Source organism: Bubalus kerabau, chromosome 7 (genome assembly GCF_029407905.1).
Source record: "Bubalus kerabau isolate K-KA32 ecotype Philippines breed swamp buffalo chromosome 7, PCC_UOA_SB_1v2, whole genome shotgun sequence".
NCBI classification, from domain to species: domain Eukaryota; kingdom Metazoa; phylum Chordata; class Mammalia; order Artiodactyla; family Bovidae; genus Bubalus; species Bubalus kerabau.
The window spans coordinates 103,694,889-103,713,837 of record NC_073630.1 but is presented as its reverse complement, the minus strand read 5'-3'; the positions used below and the strand labels follow the sequence as shown (position 1 = coordinate 103,713,837).

The window sequence follows — 18,949 nt, the reverse complement described above, 5'->3', positions numbered from 1 at the left end:
TGTGTTTCATCCAGCCCAGCATTTTGCATGATGTATTCTGCATAGAAGTTAAATAAGCAGGGTGACAATATACAGCCTTGATGTTCTCCTTTCCCAATTTGAAACCAGTCCATTTTTCCATGTCTTTCTAACTGTCGCTTCTTGACCTACATACAGGTTTTTCAGGAGGTAGGAGAGGTGGTCTGGTATTCCCATCTCGAAGAGTTTTCCACAGTTTGTTGTGATTTACACAGTCAAAGGCTTTAGCGTAGTCAGAGAAGCAGAAGTAGATGTTTTTCTGAAGTTCTCTTGCTTTTTCTATGATCCAGTGGATGTTGGCAATTTGATATCTGCTTCCTCTGCCGTTTCTCAATCCAGCTTGAACATCTGGAAGTTCTCGGTTAACATCCTGTTGAAGCCTAACTTGGAGAATTTTGAGAATTGCTTTGCTAGCTTGTGAAATGAGTGCAATTGTACAGTAGTTTGAGCATTCTTTGGCCCTGCCTTTCTTTGGGATTGGAATAAAAACTGATCTTTTCCAGTCCTTGGCCATTGCTGAGTTTTCCAAATTTGCTGGCGTATTTATTGTTTTTGATGACCATCTTCCAATTCCTGTACATTGTCCTACACCCACTGGCTGTACTGAAATCCACCAGATCATTTCTGAAGTCAGACCTAGCATCACTCCTGTCAGACTATCTCAGGGATACGAGAGGCTGCCTGGGGTGGTGTAAAAGCTTTGGGGTATCTAAAGGGCCCAGCGCACTAACCAACACACCATTGATGCTTCAGGAAGTAGCTTAGTTCCTTTAACAAAAGTGGGTTGTTTTTTCACCAAACTGGTAGAATTTGAAGGAAAAGCTTCATTTTTTTCCCCCTATCTTTGGAACTCATGAAAAACTGACTTCTCAGCTCAGGGAGTCTTAGGGTTTATTCAGTGTGCCAAGAAATGACCTACATACTAGCTTTCTTCTTCTCTATTGTGAATACAAATTTGTAATAGGATATTACAGTGTTACCAAGATTTCATCTTTTTGTTTATTGAAGGAGAGTCCCAGCTGCACCAAAGTAAAAGATTTCTCTTCTACCCTGTGGCTTTTGTGATTGGGCTCATTTTGTAAAATTAAGTGGGTTCCTACCTCTTGGTGGAAGGTATAGATTTTGTAAACAGTAAGAGGTAAGAGAGTGGTTATCACCTCCTCAGATTACAGATAGCTTTGACATGGAATGCAGCAGGGCTCTGCTGAGTATGTGGAAGGGCTTCCACCTCCACCACCAGATCACCTTGGCCAGTCTTCATGCCACCTTGAACTCTTAAAGAGGCCTCTGTTCAGGGCATTTTTTTTTAAGTCAGCAAGCTCTGGATTCCAGGCTACCTCAGAAATTACCCAGTCACTAGTCAAAGCACTTGGAACCAGTGGTTCTCGAGAGCCAGACCAAAGATTCAGTTGCTGCTGAAAGGAGCGTGTCCTCTGCTGGGAGTGACGTTTCTCTTCCCCGTCTCAGGGGGACATCGTATCCTGCGCCGGCACGCACATCCACGTGTGGAGCATCAACGGGAACCCCGTCGTGAGCGTGAACACGTTCACAGGCAGGAGCCAGCAGATCATCTGCTGCTGCATGTCGGAGATGAACGAGTGGGACACGCAGAATGTCATCGTCACAGGACACTCGGATGGCGTGGTCCGGGTAGGTCCGCTGTGAGCACATGCGCCAGGGTGTTTGCTGCCCTGGTTCACCCGAAGCTTCTGTAGCTGTCTGCAGGTGAAGACACCTGGAGGTTGTCCTGCTGTTTAGCAAACTCGCGCTCCGATGTAGACCTTGGCCACTGGGTTATCAGACGTGGGGAGCATCAGTGACTCGGCCTCTTTTTCTGCCATTAAGCAGATGTGTTAGTGCTATTGACCACTTGACACAGGATCACTTAGACACCATTTCCCTGTCACGCTGCGATTGCTAGAAATGTCAGCTGCCCAAGTATTGGCCTTTCAGCCCATCAGAAGGCTTCTTAGGGAAAATGCGAACCGTCTCTTCTCTGCAGAGGATCACAGAGCTCGATCATGCTTCCAGGGCCCTCACATCATCCATTCCTTTCTTGTCTCAGATCCTGGGCAATTTTACCTGAATCCTAGATCCATTTATCCTTTGCTTAGTTTTCATGTGTTGAAAAGAAAAGAAAGTGAAATCGCTCAGTTGTGTCCCACTCTTCGCAACCCCTTGGACTGTAGCCTACCAGGCTCCTCTGTCCATGGGATTTTTCCAGGCAAGAGTACTGGAGTGGGTTGCCATTTCCTTCTCCAGGGGATCGTTCCAACCCAGGGACCGAACCCAGGTCTCCCTTATTGTAGGCAGAAGCTTTACTGTCTGAGCCACCAGGGAAGCTGATGCGTTCATGCATTGGGCCTCTACCAAAAATGGAATCCACAGACTGTTTACCTTTTTAGTCTGTTCTAATACTTAGGTGTTTCTCTCGGGAGATTTTTCTTTATGTCCTTCTTTAATTATGCTCTGTAAAAGGAGAGAGCAGATGGTTGCTCCCCTTGTAATCACAGTCACAAGCAGAGCTACACAATGAGGCCATCGGCCACTCCCCGGCCACACACTACTCTCAGACTATGGGCACACCCCCAAAGGGCACACCCCCAAAGCCGCAGGCCTGCAGAGCAGCATCCCAGATCACTCCGTCTGTGAGGCATCATGAAGAGCACCCTAGCCAAACACGTCTAGGCTCCTACCTCCTGTACACCTTCTTGGAGGTGTAAAGTATATATCAGTGTATAAGGCTCACAGGGGTTTTGTAGGAAATAAGGAAGTGTACATAGTTGAACTGTGTTTCTGAAATCTCTTTGACCCCATTCCTTTTCTCTTGACTATGAAAAACCCACTGACATCTCATGCAACACAGTTTGGGGAGAACTGTTTAATTTGTAAGCAGTCCCTGCCACATTTTTCAAGATACAGGGAAACCTGACTGTACATAATAAGAGAAATCAGGTTACCTATTTAACCCTGAGAATCCATCTTCATGCAGTAACTCATAAATTGTTTCTGTAATCTGTTCAACTGTGTTGTTTTGTTTTGTTCCCATGCTTATTTAAATTCAGTTTTGGAGAATGGAATTTTTGCAAGTTCCTGAAACACCAGCCCCTGAGCCTGCTGAAGTCCTCGAAATGCAGGAAGACTGTCCAGAAGCACAAATCGGTATGGAATATTTTCTAAGTTTTGCAGTAATTTTCATGTTTCTTTTTTTTTTTTTAATCCTTATGAGAACTTACATCAACCAAGGTGAGCAAGAGCCTGAGGTCGGGCATTGCTGTCAGAAGTGGTCGTAACCACCTGGTGTGCAAAGCAGCCTGGCAGGCTCAGAGTTCTCTGGTTCATCAGGCAACGCCCCGAGTGGTAGTGTCTCATGGTCAGCTTTCGCATCCCACGATACATACAGTTACAAGCTTCCCAGAATACCAGAGGCTTGGCCTTTCCATTCTGAGAAATACAAAGCAGGTCCAAGAGTCCACGGTCCAGTGAGTCAGGGGGCCACACCTCAGTGCCACCCATCACCTGAACAGCTCCGTGTGAGTGACAGGGCAGCACCATGTTTGTAAACTATTCACAGAGACAGACCAGAGTCCATGCCCTAGACCCCCTCAGAACGGGCCTTCATCAGACAGAAACCTGGTGGTCTGTATTCTTGTTGTTTAGTCGCCAAGTCATGTGCGACTCTTTGCGACCCCATGCACTGTAGCCCACCAGGTTTCTCTGGCCATCTATTTCCCAGGCAGGAATACTGGAGTGGGTTGCCATTTCCTCCTCCAGGGTATCTTCCCAGCCCAGGGATTAAACCCACATCTCCTGCATTGGCAGGCAGGTTCTTGGTACCACTGAGCCACCAGGGAAGCCCCAGTCTTTGTTCTGTATCTGCTGTTTGTGAAGCACTTTAACATTTTCCAGTGAAATATAGATTTATTTGTGTGTGTATATACACACACACACAGAATGTTTGGAAATGGCACCAAAGAATCAAGCTAAGGTATGCTTTGGGTTACTGAGTCTCCAGAGAAGTACCTCTCGCTGATTTAGATCAACTGGTCCAAGACTCTTCATAGAAAGGAACAGGGCTTTAAGTTCAACCTCTAGATCATGTCTCCATGACTAATTTTTGTACATTGAGAATTCAGCATGAGTTTGACAATATGAGGAAGTTGCTAAGGGAAAAGACTTACTATCAGAAAGACACAAATCCTTCTCCTTGTAAGCTGACAGTAGCTTTTATTTTCTTTGCCAGAACCGATGAGCAGGACATTGTAATGCTTGTATGACTTGAATGTGTGTAAATTTCCACATAGACAATTGCAGCTGCACTAAGAAGAAAGGCATCTGGGTGTTTGAAGACCTACACTCAGAATTCAGTTCAGTTAGTATTTGAGAGTTAATAACTGTCGTGTGTCAGACATTGACTGTTCAGCGTAATGAGAAGTGTGTCCCTCTCCTTTCCTCTTAACAAAGCTTGTAGGTGAAAAACAGGGAAATACAAATAAGGACAGAAGAAGGGGTCAGATTCAGGGAGGAGAGACATTTGTATGTCTCCGTCCTCTTTATGTTTTCACATTGTGGACAAAGTTTGGCAGGAGTGGCAGAGGCGGAGAGCAGCCCACAGAAGGGGTTAACTTGGGACCATGTCAAAGTGGTAGGACTCAAGGGCAGGGCCCCAGATGAAAAACAGAGCTAGTGGCTCTCTGGAAATCAAACCCGTGTCAAAGACCACTGTTTGAAGATTTCCATGATCATAAGCCATTGGGTTAAAAAAAAAAACCCTGAAATTAGCCAACCAGATTACTAACGTTAGTAGAAGTGTTAATCGCTCAGTTATGTCCAACTCTGTGTAATCCCATGGACTGTCTCCTCTGTCCATGGGATTTCCCAGGCAGGAATAATGGAGTGGGTTGCCATTTCCTCCTTCGGGTGGATCTTCAGGTTTGATCCCTGGGTCTACTTCATTGCAGGCAGACTTTACCACAGGCAAATTAAGTATTTGTCTAGTTAAAAAATACGCATAGTGGACTGGTGCTTGCTCACTTGTTTGTTTGTTTGTTTTTGGCTGAGTCAAGGTGCAGGTGTGGCACGCAGGGTCTTCACTGACACACGCGGGTTCATGGGCTCCAGCGCGAACGGCTTCAATAGTGGAGGCACACAGGCTGAGCTGCCCTGCGGCGTGTGAGACCTTAGTTCCCTGACCAGGGATCAAACCTGTATCTCCATTGAAAGGCAAATTCTTAACCACTGGACCACCATGGAGGTCCCTGCTCTCTTGTTCTTGCTCTCTCCTTTATTCCAGTTACATATATTTGAAAAGTAGGTGAAAGTGTTGGTCGCTTAGTAGTGTCTGACTCTTTGCAATCCCGTGGACTGTAGCCTGCCAGGCTCCTCTGTCCATGGGATTCTCCAGGCAAGGATACTGGAGTGGGTTGCCATTCCCTTCTCCAGGGGATCTTCCTGACATAGGGATTGAACCCGGGTCTCCTGCACTGCAGGCAGATAGATTCTTTACCGTCTGAGCCACCAGGAAAGCCAGTTTTCCCTCCAGTAGACTATTGCAAGGGAATTGATCTGAAGAAATGCACAATAACAATGGAAAGAGGAGGAAGAACAAAATTCTCAATTAAGATTTCTATCCATAGTCTGTTCATCTGTGCTGTCATTTATATTGACTGCTATGTGGAAGGCACCATGCTGGGACTCCTTCTCTCCAACTGACCACTGTCTTGCAGAAATAATGACCAAATGTGATAGTTTGGGGTGATAATTTTAAATGTGTGAGAGCCATACAGCTGTTAAAGGAGCCCAGAAGAGAGAGTTAACTTTCTGTTGCAGGAACCATGTAAGATTTTAGAGAAAGAAGCATTTAAGATATGTCTTAAAAGAGAGGTCACATCGAAACACACAGATACTGGGAAGATGGGTCCAGGCAGGGCCAACCCACGTGCGCAAAACTCGCAGCAAGGAGGAGCAGGGCTGCATGGAGAGCACATGGAGAGCAGGGGGCGCGTCCAGCTGAGCTGTGGCCGCGAGGCAGGTGCGGGCGGCGAGAGGCTCGTAAAGGCAGGCTTTGGCCGGATCGTGAAAGAATAAATGCCGGTCTAAGGATTTGGGCCACAACAGTCTATGAACTCTGAAATTCTACCATTTTTCTATCATACCTAACTGAAAATTTTGGCAATTTATTTGCCTTTATGGCTTCCCAGTTTGAGCTAGTGATAAATAACCCTCTTACCAGTGAAGGAGACATAAGAGATGTGGGTTTGATCCCTGGGTCAGGAAGGTCCCCTGGAGGAGGACATGGCAACCCACTCCAGTATTCTTGCCTGGAGAATCCCATGGAGAGAGGAGCCTGGCGGGCTACAGTCCACAGGGCCACAAAGACTGGGAAACAACTGAAGCGACTTTGCATATTGTAATATTGAGCTTAAATTACTGTCTCTCGTGTCTTAACCAGTAGAGGAAAAATACCAGTGGGACAAAGCTAGATCTAACCATGATGTGTGTGTGTTTTCTAATTCCCCCAATGCATCACCCAGGGCAAGAAGCCCAGGACGAGGACAGCAGCGATTCCGAAGCCGACGAGCAGAGCGTCAGCCAGGACCCCAAGGACACGCCCAGCCAGCCCAGCAGCACCAGCCACCGGCCCCGGGCAGCCTCCTGCCGAGCCACAGCCACCTGGTATAACGACAGTGGCTCCGACGACTCCAGGCGCTGGTCCGATCAGCTCAGCCTCGATGAGAAAGACGGCTTCATATTTGTGAACTATTCAGAGGGCCAGAGCAGACCTCATCTTCAGACTCCCCTTAACCACCCCCACCCCAATCCCATCGAGGCGCGGAATTACAGCCGATTGAAGCCTGGTAACTCGGAAGTCCCACGTCTGTTTCTCAAGCGTTGTGGGTTGGCGAGGGTCGGTGGACTGAGGCAGAGCGCTGCAGCTCTTCTTTGCCCCATCCCTGTGACCGAGGCCGCCCGCCAAGAGGGCCTCACGTTTCTTCTTGTGTAAAGTGGACCTAGAGACCCTTGGAGATTCCATCCTACAGTAGCATTTGCAATATGTTGGGCATGTTGTAAAGAAAAATAACCTCAAACCAAAACTTCATTCATTCACAAATTATGAAAGCTTTTGAAAATGGGTAGGCTATGGATTACGGATAAATAGATAAAACTCTATTCACAGAGAACTTTACCTGTGATAGAGTTAGGGGCCACGTCCTCAACTGGAGAAGTTGTGTCTTGTACTGAGGGTTTCCCCCTCTCCATGTTTGTCCTTGTGAAGGCCTAACTGAGTCCATGGTCAGTGTCAGGCTAGACTGCTGGACCTTGAATAACCAAGGCAGCAGTGACCAAGAACCAGAGAGGCTGCCAGAGCTGTGTTCGGCTGCACCCTGAAGTTTGAGGGCCCTTTGTCAGGGGCCACCTACCATACATGGGCTCCCTTTGCTTCATCAGTCATGCGTTGCCCTTTTCCGCCCCAGGGTACCGCTGGGAACGGCAGCTGGTGTTCAGGAGTAAGCTGACCATGCACACGGCCTTCGACCGGAAGGACAACGCTCACCCTGCCGAGATCACTGCATTGGGCGTCTCCAAGTAAGTGGCCAGCTCTCCTGGGGCCCAGCCCAGGCACCCACACTCAAGCCACCTCTGGGGAGCACAGGTTTCATCTGTATTATCCTGTGGGGCTGTACCAGACACACCAGGACACCTGCCAGTGTGTGGATTTCACTTGTGAATTTCAAAACCAAAAAACTTTGCCTTCTCTGTTCTTCAGAGATACAGCATGATTTGATGCATGGAGGGTCGAGATGGAAGTGCGCATTCTGGCTCAGTGCTGTTCTGTGCCTGTTCATGCTCGACCCCTCCCCAGCACACACATCCACTGGGGACTGGGGTCACAGGGAGCTGCGGCCGCGTGGCGGTGACTCTGCCGTGTCTCCTGCAGGGACCACAGCAGGATCCTCGTGGGCGACAGTCGGGGCCGGGTGTTCAGCTGGTCTGTGAGCGACCAGCCCGGCCGCTCCGCCGCTGACCACTGGGTGAAGGACGAAGGAGGGGACAGCTGTTCAGGCTGCTCCGTGCGGTTCTCTCTCACGGAAAGACGGCACCATTGCAGGAACTGCGGTCAGCTCTTCTGCCAGAAGTAAGATGAGATGCAAGCTTTCTTTCCTTTTAATTAAAAAATTAATTTTTGTTTGTTTATCTTTAGTTGCTCTGGGTCTCTGCCGTGAGCAGGCTTTCCTCTAGTTGCGGCGAGGGTTCGGGCTACTCTCTAGTTGCGGTGCTCGGCTTCTCCTCACCGTGGCATCTCCTCATCGTGGCTTCTTCTCACCATGGCTTCTCCTCACTGTGGCTTCTCTTCTTGCAGAGGCAGGGCTCTAGGTGCACAGGCTTCAGTAGATGTGATTCATGGGCTCAGTGGCCCAGTGGCGGCTGGGATCTTCACCCAGGGTTTGAACCTGCGTCCCCTGCATTGGCAGGCTGACTTTTTTTTTTTTTTTTTTTTTAATTTTTATTTTATTTTTAAATTTTACATAATTGTATTAGTTTTGCCAAATACCAAAATGAATCCACCACAGGTATACATGTGTTCCCCATCATGAACCCTCCTCCCTCCTCCCTCCCCATTCCATCCCTCTGGGTCGTCCCAGTGCACCAGCCCCAAGCATCCAGTATCGTGCATCGAACCTGGACTGGCAACTCGTTTCATACATGATATTTTACATGTTTCAATGCCATTCTCCCAAATCTTCCCACCCTCTCCCTCTCTCACAGAGTCCATAAGACTGTTCTATACATCAGTGTCTCTTTTGCTGTCTCGTACACAGGGTTATTGTTACCATCTTTCTAAATTCCATATATATGCGTTAGTATACTGTATTGGTGTTTCTCTTTCTGGCTTACTTCACTCTGTATAATAGGCTCCAGTTTCATCCACCTCATTAGAACTGATTCAAATGTATTCTTTTTAATGGCTGAGTAATACTCCATTGTGTATATGTACCACCGCTTTCTTATCCATTCATCTGCTGATGGACATCTAGGTTGCTTCCATGTCCTGGCTATTATAAACAGTGCTGCGATGAACATTGGGGTACACGTGTCTCTTTCCCTTCTGGTTTCCTCGGTGTGTATGCCCAGCAGTGGGATTGCTGAATCATAAGGCAGTTCTATTTCCAGTTTTTTAAGGAATCTCCACACTGTTCTCCATAGTGGCTGTACTAGTTTGCATTCCCACCAACAGTGCAAGAGGGTTCCCTTTTCTCCACACCCTCTCCAGCATTTTTTGCTGGTAGACTTTTGGATCGCAGCCATTCTGACTGGTGTGAAATGGTACCTCATAGTGGTTTTGATGTGCATTTCTCTGATAATGAGTGATGTTGAGCATCTTTTCATGTGTTTGTTAGCTATCTGTATGTCTTCTTTGGAGAAATGTCTATTTAGTTCTTTGGCCCATTTTTTGATTGGGTCATTTATTTTTCTGGAGTTGAGCTGTAGGAGTTGCTTGTATATTCTCGAGATTAGTTGTTTGTCAGTTGCTTCATTTGCTATTATCTTCTCCCATTCTGAAGGCTGTCTTTTCACCTTGCTAATAGTTTCCTTTGATGTGCAGAAGCTTTTAAGGTTAATTAGGTCCCATTTGTTTATTTTTGCTTTTATTTCCAATATTCTGGGAGGTGGGTCATAGAGGATCCTGCTGTGATGTATGTCAGAGAGTGTTTTGCCTATGTTCTCTTCTAGGAGTTTTATAGTTTCTGGTCTTACGTTTAGATCTTTAATCCATTTTGAGTTTATTTTTGTGTATGGTGTTAGAAAGTGTTCTAGTTTCATTCTTTTACAAGTGGTTGACCAGATTTCCCAGCACCACTTGTTAAAGAGATTGTCTTTAATCCATTGTATATTCTTGCCTCCTTTGTCAAAGATAAGGTGTCCATATGTGCGTGGATTTATCTCTGGGCTTTCTATTTTGTTCCATTGATCTATATTTCTGTCTTTGTGCCAGTACCATACTGTCTTGATAACTGTGGCTTTGTAGTAGAGCCTGAAGTCAGGTAGGTTGATTCCTCCAGTTCCATTCTTCTTTCTCAAGATCGCTTTGGCTATTCGAGGTTTTTTATATTTCCATACAAATTGTGAAATTATTTGTTCTAGCTCTGTGAAGAATGCTGTTGGTAGCTTGATAGGGATTGCATTGAATCTATAGATTGCTTTGGGTAGTATACTCATTTTCACTATATTGATTCTTCCAATCCATGAACATGGTATATTTCTCCATCTGTTAGTGTCCTCTTTGATTTCTTTCACCAGTGTTTTATAGTTTTCTATATATAGGTCTTTAGTTTCTTTAGGTAGATATATTCCTAAGTATTTTATTGTTTCCGTTGCAATGGTGAATGGAATTGTTTCCTTAATTTCTCTTTCTGTTTTCTCATTATTAGTGTATAGGAATGCAAGGGATTTCTGTGTGTTGATTTTATATCCTGCAACTTTACTATAGTCATTGATTAGTTCTAGTAATTTTCTGGTGGAGTCTTTAGGGTTTTCTATGTAGAGGATCATGTCATCTGCAAACAGTGAGAGCTTTACTTCTTCTTTTCCAATTTGGATTCCTTTTATTTCTTTTTCTGCTCTGATTGCTGTGGCCAAAACTTCCAAAACTATGTTGAATAGTAATGGTGAAAGTGGGCACCCTTGTCTTGTTCCTGACTTTAGAGGAAATGCTTTCAATTTTTCACCACTGAGGATAATGTTTGCTGTGGGTTTGTCATATATAGCTTTTATTATGTTGAGGTATGTTCCTTCTATTCCTGCTTTCTGGAGAGTTTTTATCATAAATGGATGTTGAATTTTGTCAAAGGCTTTCTCTGCATCTATTGAGATAATCATATGGTTTTTATTTTTCAATTTGTTAATGTGGTGTATTACATTGATTGATTTGCGGATATTGAAGAATCCTTGCATCCCTGGGATAAAGCCCACTTGGTCATGGTGTATGATCTTTTTAATGTGTTGTTGGATTCTGATTGCTAGAATTTTGTTAAGGATTTTTGCATCTATGTTCATCAGTGATATTGGCCTGTAGTTTTCTTTTTTTGTGGGATCTTTGTCAGGTTTTGGTATTAGGGTGATTGTGGCCTCATAGAATGAGTTTGGAAGTTTACCATCCTCTGCAATTTTCTGGAAGAGTTTGAGCAGGATAGGTGTTAGGTCTTCTCTAAATTTTTGGTAGAATTCAGCTGTGAAACCGTCTGGACCTGGGCTTTTGTTTGCTGGAAGATTTTTGATTACAGTTTCAATTTCCGTGTTTGTGATGGGTCTGTTAAGATTTTCTATTTCTTCCTGATCGAGTTTTGGAGAGTTGTACTTTTCTAAGAATTTGTCCATTTCTTCCACGTTGTCCATTTTATTGGCATATAATTGTTGATAGTAGTCTCTTATGATCCTTTGTATTTCTGTGTTGTCTGTTGTGATCTCTCCATTTTCATTTCTAATTTTATTGATTTGATTTTTCTCCCTTTGTTTCTTGATGAGTCTAGCTAATGGTTTGTCAATTTTATTTATCCTTTCAAAAAACCAGCTTTTGGTTTTGTTGATTTTTGCTATGGTCTCTTTTGTTTCTTTTGCATTTATTTCTGCTCTAAGTTTTAAGATTTCTTTCCTTCTGCTAACCCTGGGGTTCTTCATTTCTTCCTTTTCTAGTTGCTTTAGGTGTAGAGTTAGGTTATTTATTTGACTTTTTTCTTGTTTCTTGAGGTGTGCCTGTATCGCTATGAACTTTCCCCTTAGGACTGCTTTTACCGTGTCCCACAGGTTTTGGGTTGTTGTGTTTTCATTTTCATTCGTTTCTATGCAAATTTTGATTTCTTTTTTGATTTCTTCTGTGATTTGTTGGTTATTCAGCAGCGTGTTGTTCAGCCTCCATATGTTGGAATTTTTAATAGTTTTCCTCCTGTAATTGAGGTCTAATCTTACTGCATTGTGGTCAGAAAAGATGCTTGGAATGATTTCTATTTTTTTTCATTTACCAAGGCTAGCTTTATGGCCCAGGATGTGATCTATCCTGGAGAAGGTTCCATGTGCGCTTGAGAAAAAGGTGAAATTCATTGTTTTGGGATGAAATGTCCTATAGATATCAATTAGGTCTAACTGGTCTATTGTATCATTTAAAGTTTGTGTTTCCTTGTTAATTTTCTGTCTAGTTGATCTATCCATAGGTGTGAGTGGGGTATTAAAGTCTCCCACTATTATTGTGTTATTGTTAATTTCTCCTTTCATACTTGTTAGCATTTGTCTTACATACTGCGGTGCTCCAGTGTTGGGTGCATATATAATTGTTATATCTTCTTCTTGGATTGATCCTTTGATCATTATGAAGTGACCATCTTTGTCTCTTTTCACAGGGCAGGCTGACTTTTAACCACTGGACCACCAGGGAGGTCCTTGATGGACTCAAGGGATTTTCTTTCATTTTCTCAGAACAATAAGCAATACTGCAGTGCACACCATTATAAATGCCCTCTTCATTCACAAGCTGGAGTTTCCCTAGAGGAGATACCTCGGAAAGGAACTGATAGATGGCAGACGTACCCCTGAGCTTAAGTAGCTACGGCCACGTTACTCTCCAGAACAGTAGTGCCGGTTCGCTCTCCCTCCAGCGGGATATGTCGGTTCCTGCAGTGCTTATTCATACCTGGTACCGCCAAGCTTTTCCACTGTTGCCAATCTGATAGCCAGATTGTGTTGTTTTAACTTGCAGCGTTTCTGAGGTTGAACATCTCTTCATATGCTTATTGGCAGTTTTGAGTTTCCTCTTGGGTAACTTGGCCCATTTCCCCTTTGGGTTTGCTCTTCTGTTTTTTTCCACCTACTTGAGGAGTTGTTTTGTATCCTGGGCTCTGATCCTTTGCCTTATATATGTCTTGCAGATATCTTCTGCCAGTCTGTGGCTTGTGTTTTTAACTTGATGTATGTTTTTTTCTGGCACACGGGTTTAGAATTTTGATGTAGTAGCATGTGTTACTTTTTATGACTTTTGCTTCTTTTTTTGGCCTTAAAAAATCTTTCTCTGTACTGAGGTCATGAAGATGGCCTTGTTCATTTTCTTTTAAAAGTTTCAAAGTTTTGTTTTTCACATTTGGGTCTTTAGGTTCAAATCCACTTGGAATTTATTTGGGGGTACGACATGAGGTGGGGATCACTTACATTTCCCAGGTGTGAAGCGTCAGCTGTCCCATATGCATTGACTCCTTGGCATCTCTGTCATATACTGGGGTCCCACATATGCATGTTCGGGCCTTACTTTCCTTTTTTTAACATTTATTTACTTAGATATTTGCCTGTTAGTCTCTCAGTTGTGTCCAACTCTTTGTGACCCTTTGGACTGTAGCCTGTCAGCCTCCTCTGTCCATGGGATTTCCCAGGCAAGAATGTATCTTGTACATATTTTTGACTGCACTGGGTCTTCATTGCTATTCGTGGGCTTTCTCCAGTTGCAGTGTGGCCTACCCTTCATTGCGGTACATGGGCTTCTCTTGTTGCAGAGCACAGGTCCTAGGGTGTGTGGGCTCAGTAGTTGTGGCACACAGGCTTAGTTTCTCCGAGGTATGTGGGATCTTCCCAGACCAGGGATTGAACCCATGTGCCCTGCATTGGCAGGCAGATTCTTAACCACTAGACCATCAGGGAAGCCCCAGTCCTTAGTTTTCATGGCAGACAACAGAAAAGACGCCCCAGGCAGCACTCACTAATATTTATATCGCCTTACTCGAAAGACGCTTTCACAGAAAAGACGCCCCAGGCAGCACTCACTAATATTTATATCGCCTTACTCAAAAGACGTTTTCACAGAAACCACCAAGTGTGCCATTGCTCCTGAGCCAGTCACTGAGGGCCTTGGCTTATTGGAAAGGCTACGGTCTTGGGTTTACACTGCCCGGGTGCTCACTGGGCTGTTGTCCATTGCGTCATCTCAGCACATTACTAGCCCTCTCTGAAATCACATATGAGTTTTGTAAAGCACCAGATGCAAATCTGGCAGTATAGGTGTTTAGTAAAAAGTGTTATCATAATTATAAATTTTTTTTCAGATTAATGTCTTAAACCTTTTCTCCTGAGATGTCTGATTCAAGGTGAGGTAGCAGAAAGTTGCTGCCAGCCACTTCTTACAGGAATTTCCATGATGGCAGAGGAATCTGTCTTGAGCTTCTGTGCTTTGAGACACCCACTCTGTGAAGCCTAGTGATCCAGTAATTTCTGGTAATCAGCACCTCCATATGTCTGCTGACATACATCTGTTCTTTGTAGTGTTTAATTTTCAAAGTACTGTTTACATGTAGGTGATTCTTTAAAGTATCCCAGGCCCTCAAATGTTGAATGGAGGCTTTATTTGAAAAACCAACCAAACAAGTGACTGATGATGACATAATGGGCATGGAAGGAATGCTGTCCCAGAGGGCATAGCCCTGCCATGATCTTTTACCCTTGAGCTGTTAAGGGAGCTTGCCAGCATTCCTGAGGATCTCCTCAAAGTCCAGTCCCTTAAACCCCCGAGGCTGGTGGCGCTTCACTTATTCCCTGGACACTTCTACTGGTAGATTAATGGAGAAAATAAAATTTTCAGTCTTGTGAAAAGCCAAGCTCAAAGTGACGGAGTGCCACATTCAGGGTCATATCCTGCTTTATGCCAGGAATAAGAATGCTTTCTATAAAGAACTTGAACATCTCTAAGTGTGTATTCCACCTCAAGAAATTCTGTCAAGATAAACAGAAAATGAGAACATTTGGACCAGACAGAAAAGTCAAACTACCTGTTTAAGAAATGACTGAAGAGTGACTCAAAGTGTTTAAAAGCTCAGAAGAACTCTTTAGTGACTTGACCAAAGTAGCTTTTAAAATGAATAGTAAGAGCTATAATGCCCAGGGAAAATAGTCAGGCTCCAAGTAAAGACATTGGCATACCGCCCAAGGTTACAGGACATGAGGAAGAATGCCCTACCTCCGTCCTGCGCAGGAAGAATGGCCTCAGAGCTGTTCATTTCCCTTGGCTTCATCCTGTAGGAGAATCTTTTTTTTTTTTAATTCTCTTTTGTCAAATAAATGCCTTGCCTTGGTCTATTAGCACTTTTCTTCATAGAATGAAACAAGGAATACAGCATTCCTTGTGGTCCTTGGTCAAAAACCACATGACCCAGTACGGCCTCTGGCATTCTTCTGACACAGTATGGTCTTGAGCGTTATACTGCAGGCTGTCCATTCTGTTTTTAAATTAGCATTTCGGGGCCCAGTGGTCCGATGTGGGAAAAGATCCATAACTACTTGGTTTTGCCTCTTCTTTAGGTGCAGCCGATTTCAGTCAGAAATCAAGCGCTTGAAAATCTCCTCCCCAGTACGTGTCTGTCAGAACTGTTACTACAACTTACAGCATGAGCGGAGTTCAGAAGACGGGCCTCGGAATTGCTGAAGATTCACCCAGCTGATTGGAGACCACACTCGCGAGACCCCGCTTCCCGCCTCCCCCGTCACAACTCGCAGCTCGGAGGGCATCGAAGCAGTCTCCGTTTACACATCTCTTCACACCGCGCGTCTGAAGTGTGGGATTCAAAGGGAACACTGACTAGACGGGCGTAGAGTCCAGTCGTGGGGCAGGCACTGTGCAGATGGGCAGCACCTGCCGAGAAGACGAGGTGGTTCCCAGGAGCAACGTCTCAATATCCGACTCTCCCTTAACAGTCGCTGTCTCCAAGAGAAAATCCTCACGTATTAACTGTTCTTTTCTTGCGTCTCGTTTTTGTAGAGCTACTCATCCTCAATTGGAAAAATCAACGACTACAAAAAAAAAAAAAAAGGCTTTTAGAAAATGGTTGTAAATCTGACTTCTTTGCAAGTAACTGTGTATATTGTAAATAGGCACAAAGGCCTTTTTTCTAAATAAGGACTTAACAGCCTGTAACATGAGACTTCCAACTAAACCACTAATTCAATGAAATACTTATGGTTTGTCTGACATCGCTCACCAATTAATTATAAATATTTTTTTTTTAAATCCTCAAAGACATTATCTGTGGTCTTTTTTCCTTCCCCCTTTCAAGCCCAGCCCGTGTGCCCGATGTCCTTTCTCTCAAGTTGCCCATGGTATCTCCACTTAACCTAAGCTAGTAACCAAAACAATGTCATGTGGACCTTCTTTAGGAAACAGTGTGGGAGAACAGGAATCTGGCCCTGAGATACCCTGGCAATCTTTGGGCATCTTGCACATGGCTACACACCACCTCGGTGTTGTTCTGATGTCATAAGGCCCCACGTAGACTTCTCTTTGGACTGCCCTGTGGTCAAAGCATCCGTTCTTAGCACTGCGCCCTGATGGTCGGGCAATCCACGCAGTGCAGGAAACCACCCTGCCTCAACTAATGGAAATATATTTGCATGTAACCCAAATTAGTTTCTCTTGCATAGAACATAAGAAGTATGTGTCTTTGGTGACACTAATGTTCTACTATAGCTTATTTTCCAAAAAAGGGTTAAAACAAAAGAAAAAAGTGTACAGAATTAACATGTAAACCTTGTTGTAAAACTGGATCATGTCAGAACTGCTTATATTTAACCTTTACCATTTAATGCCATCTACCTGAAAACAGTGAGATTTATACTGTATCAATGTCTATTTTTTTGTTTTTGCTATGAATATAATTACAGTATTTTAATATTTAGTTATTTAATTTGTTCTACTAGTTGGATACAGAACACACAAATCCAGGGAGACTAAAGCTGGTGGGGGCGAAGAGATAAGTTTCGTTTACAGAAAAAAAAGGCTTTGGTGGTGGGATTTTTTAAAATGTGTGTTATGTACATATATAAATATATATATAAAACAAATGAAACGATTAATCTAGATTTTAACATTTTCAGATATTTAGTGATAATATTATGAACAAATCTAAAAGCCCTGTGATTTGAAAAACATTGAAGCATTTATGGCCCAGGAAAGGAAGGACAGGCCTTCACACCTCTCGGAGTATCACACGAAGGACAGCGGCTTTGGCATTCCCGATTTTTCATCTTTAGGCCCTGGTGACAGGCACACTTATGCACTAAAATGCACATATATGCACATGCATTCAAGCAGAGGCATTGGTACAATAGTAACCTTGTACCTAATGGGCTGAAACCAGCTTAAGAACAAATTTGTTCTTCCTGATAACTAGGTCTCCAAGAGAAAAATATAAAGGCTGCTTTAGTGCCTTATGCTTACTAAATTTACACCTTTATTTACTTAGGTTTGAGCCTACCGTCTATTTATGATTACATATCAAAATTGAGGAAAACACTTCCATTTCTAAAAGTTCAAATATACTTGTTAATAAAAGGATTATTGGCATTAATACTTTAACTTGAAGAAGAGTTGTGTTCTGTTTTCCTTCCTGTGTCTCCCTCTCTCCCATCTTCCTCCCCCTCCGCCCCCAACCTTCTTCCTTCAGTTCTAATAAATAATGCTGGGTGTTCAGCAGTTGCAGGACTTGTGCTCTCACCTAGCCGTGGGCTTTGCCCCTGTCCGGACCTAGAGATGAGTTGTAGCAGTGTTATTCTACACTTTTTAAAAGAGGCGTCCTCCTTGTGTCCACGAACCACGTTTACCCCAAACCCAACGGCAGAGATGTTCTTTAAAGACTTGAATATATGAATGTCTGTACGTAGTTACTTAAAGGTTATTCCTCTATGTAATATGAAGTTATATGAGATGAACACTTTTAAACTTTCCGACACAACTTCCATAACTAGAAGGTGGAAACCAAAACCCTCATGATAGTATTTCCTCTGGCAGCTGGTGCTGTGGGCAACCGTTTTTGTTCAGTGGGGTTTCTTTTCCTTTTTGCTTTTAATGCAGAAATCACAAATCACTCACACACCCAAGAACACTCACTCACATCAACTAATCATTTCTCTGGATGTCTTTCTGTGTTCCATGTACATTTGTTTACCAACATATATTCTCAGCATGTACACCCACCTTTGTGTGGTCCATGTTCTTTCTCTGAGAGTACCTCACAGGGCTTCTGCCTGATCTTTGTAGTGGTTTGTCCATCCATCCATCCATTCATCCATGTTTTCTAACATTTGCGTGTAGTGTGGCATGGTAATGTCATGCTTTTGAAGAGACTAGCTGCCCACAGCAGCCATCCGTCTGGATAATAGCAAAACACTCTAGATAAGTTATTTTGCACTTTCTTATGTATAAAGTTGGTAGAAACTTATTTTTGCTTTGTATCATTTAAATACATTTTGTTTGGGTAAATGAACTGTGTATAAAATATTTATGCCATTAAAACTGTTTTTAGAAAGTATTTTTAATTTCAGCAAGTTTGGTTACTTGTTGCATGACTATTAACACAGCTGACTTTTTGTGTCAGTGCAATGTATATTTTTTTGTCCTGTTATTAACTTGTAAGCCCTAGTAATGGCCGATTATTTGTACAGCAACAGAAGTAAATTGAAGATACTGGCTAAGACTGGATTGACTGTGGACTTTTGTACTATATTGCAGAATCCAATATCTGTTCTTTGGTGGTTATGTAAAAGGCCTGAAGAATTACTCTCTTAGTGTGCAATCTGTGATAACTGAATGTTCATTGTATATCTGTCTCTGATGCAAAAAGGTAGAGTAACACAATTACAATACATGATTAAATGCAGTAGTCCAGATACTTTTTTTTTTTTTTTCATTTCAGATAAATACCTCCTATTTACCACCCCCAGGAAAAAAAGAAAAAGTTTTTGAGCCAGCTCTTCAGAGAAGGAAAAACAAAATTGAGGTCCAGTAAAACTGGTGTGTAGTTCTTTTCTAGTTGTGAATATATCTTTCAGAAGCGCCTGCTTAAAGTCTCTGCTTGCAGAGGTGTTGGCTGCTAGGATCTGGCTCCAGTTCTAGTGCAATCCATGTTTT

General features: G+C 43.5%; 1 protein-coding gene across 8 annotated transcripts in view; it reads left to right on the top strand.

The window, feature by feature from the left end:
• The window catches only part of WDFY3 (WD repeat and FYVE domain containing 3), a 285,583-nt gene extending 266,882 nt beyond the window's left edge, over positions 1-18,701 (top strand). For all 8 annotated transcript variants that reach the window (XM_055588993.1, XM_055588991.1, XM_055588987.1 and 5 more), the window contains 6 exons: positions 1,486-1,668; positions 3,084-3,180; positions 6,552-6,875; positions 7,494-7,605; positions 7,958-8,155; positions 15,349-18,701. In XM_055588993.1, coding sequence (XP_055444968.1) covers positions 1,486-1,668; positions 3,084-3,180; positions 6,552-6,875; positions 7,494-7,605; positions 7,958-8,155; positions 15,349-15,472 — 1,038 coding nt within the window. In that variant the 3' untranslated portion in view covers positions 15,473-18,701. The remainder of the gene's footprint in view (positions 1-1,485; positions 1,669-3,083; positions 3,181-6,551; positions 6,876-7,493; positions 7,606-7,957; positions 8,156-15,348) is intronic.
• The last annotated feature ends 248 nt before the right edge of the window (positions 18,702-18,949 follow it).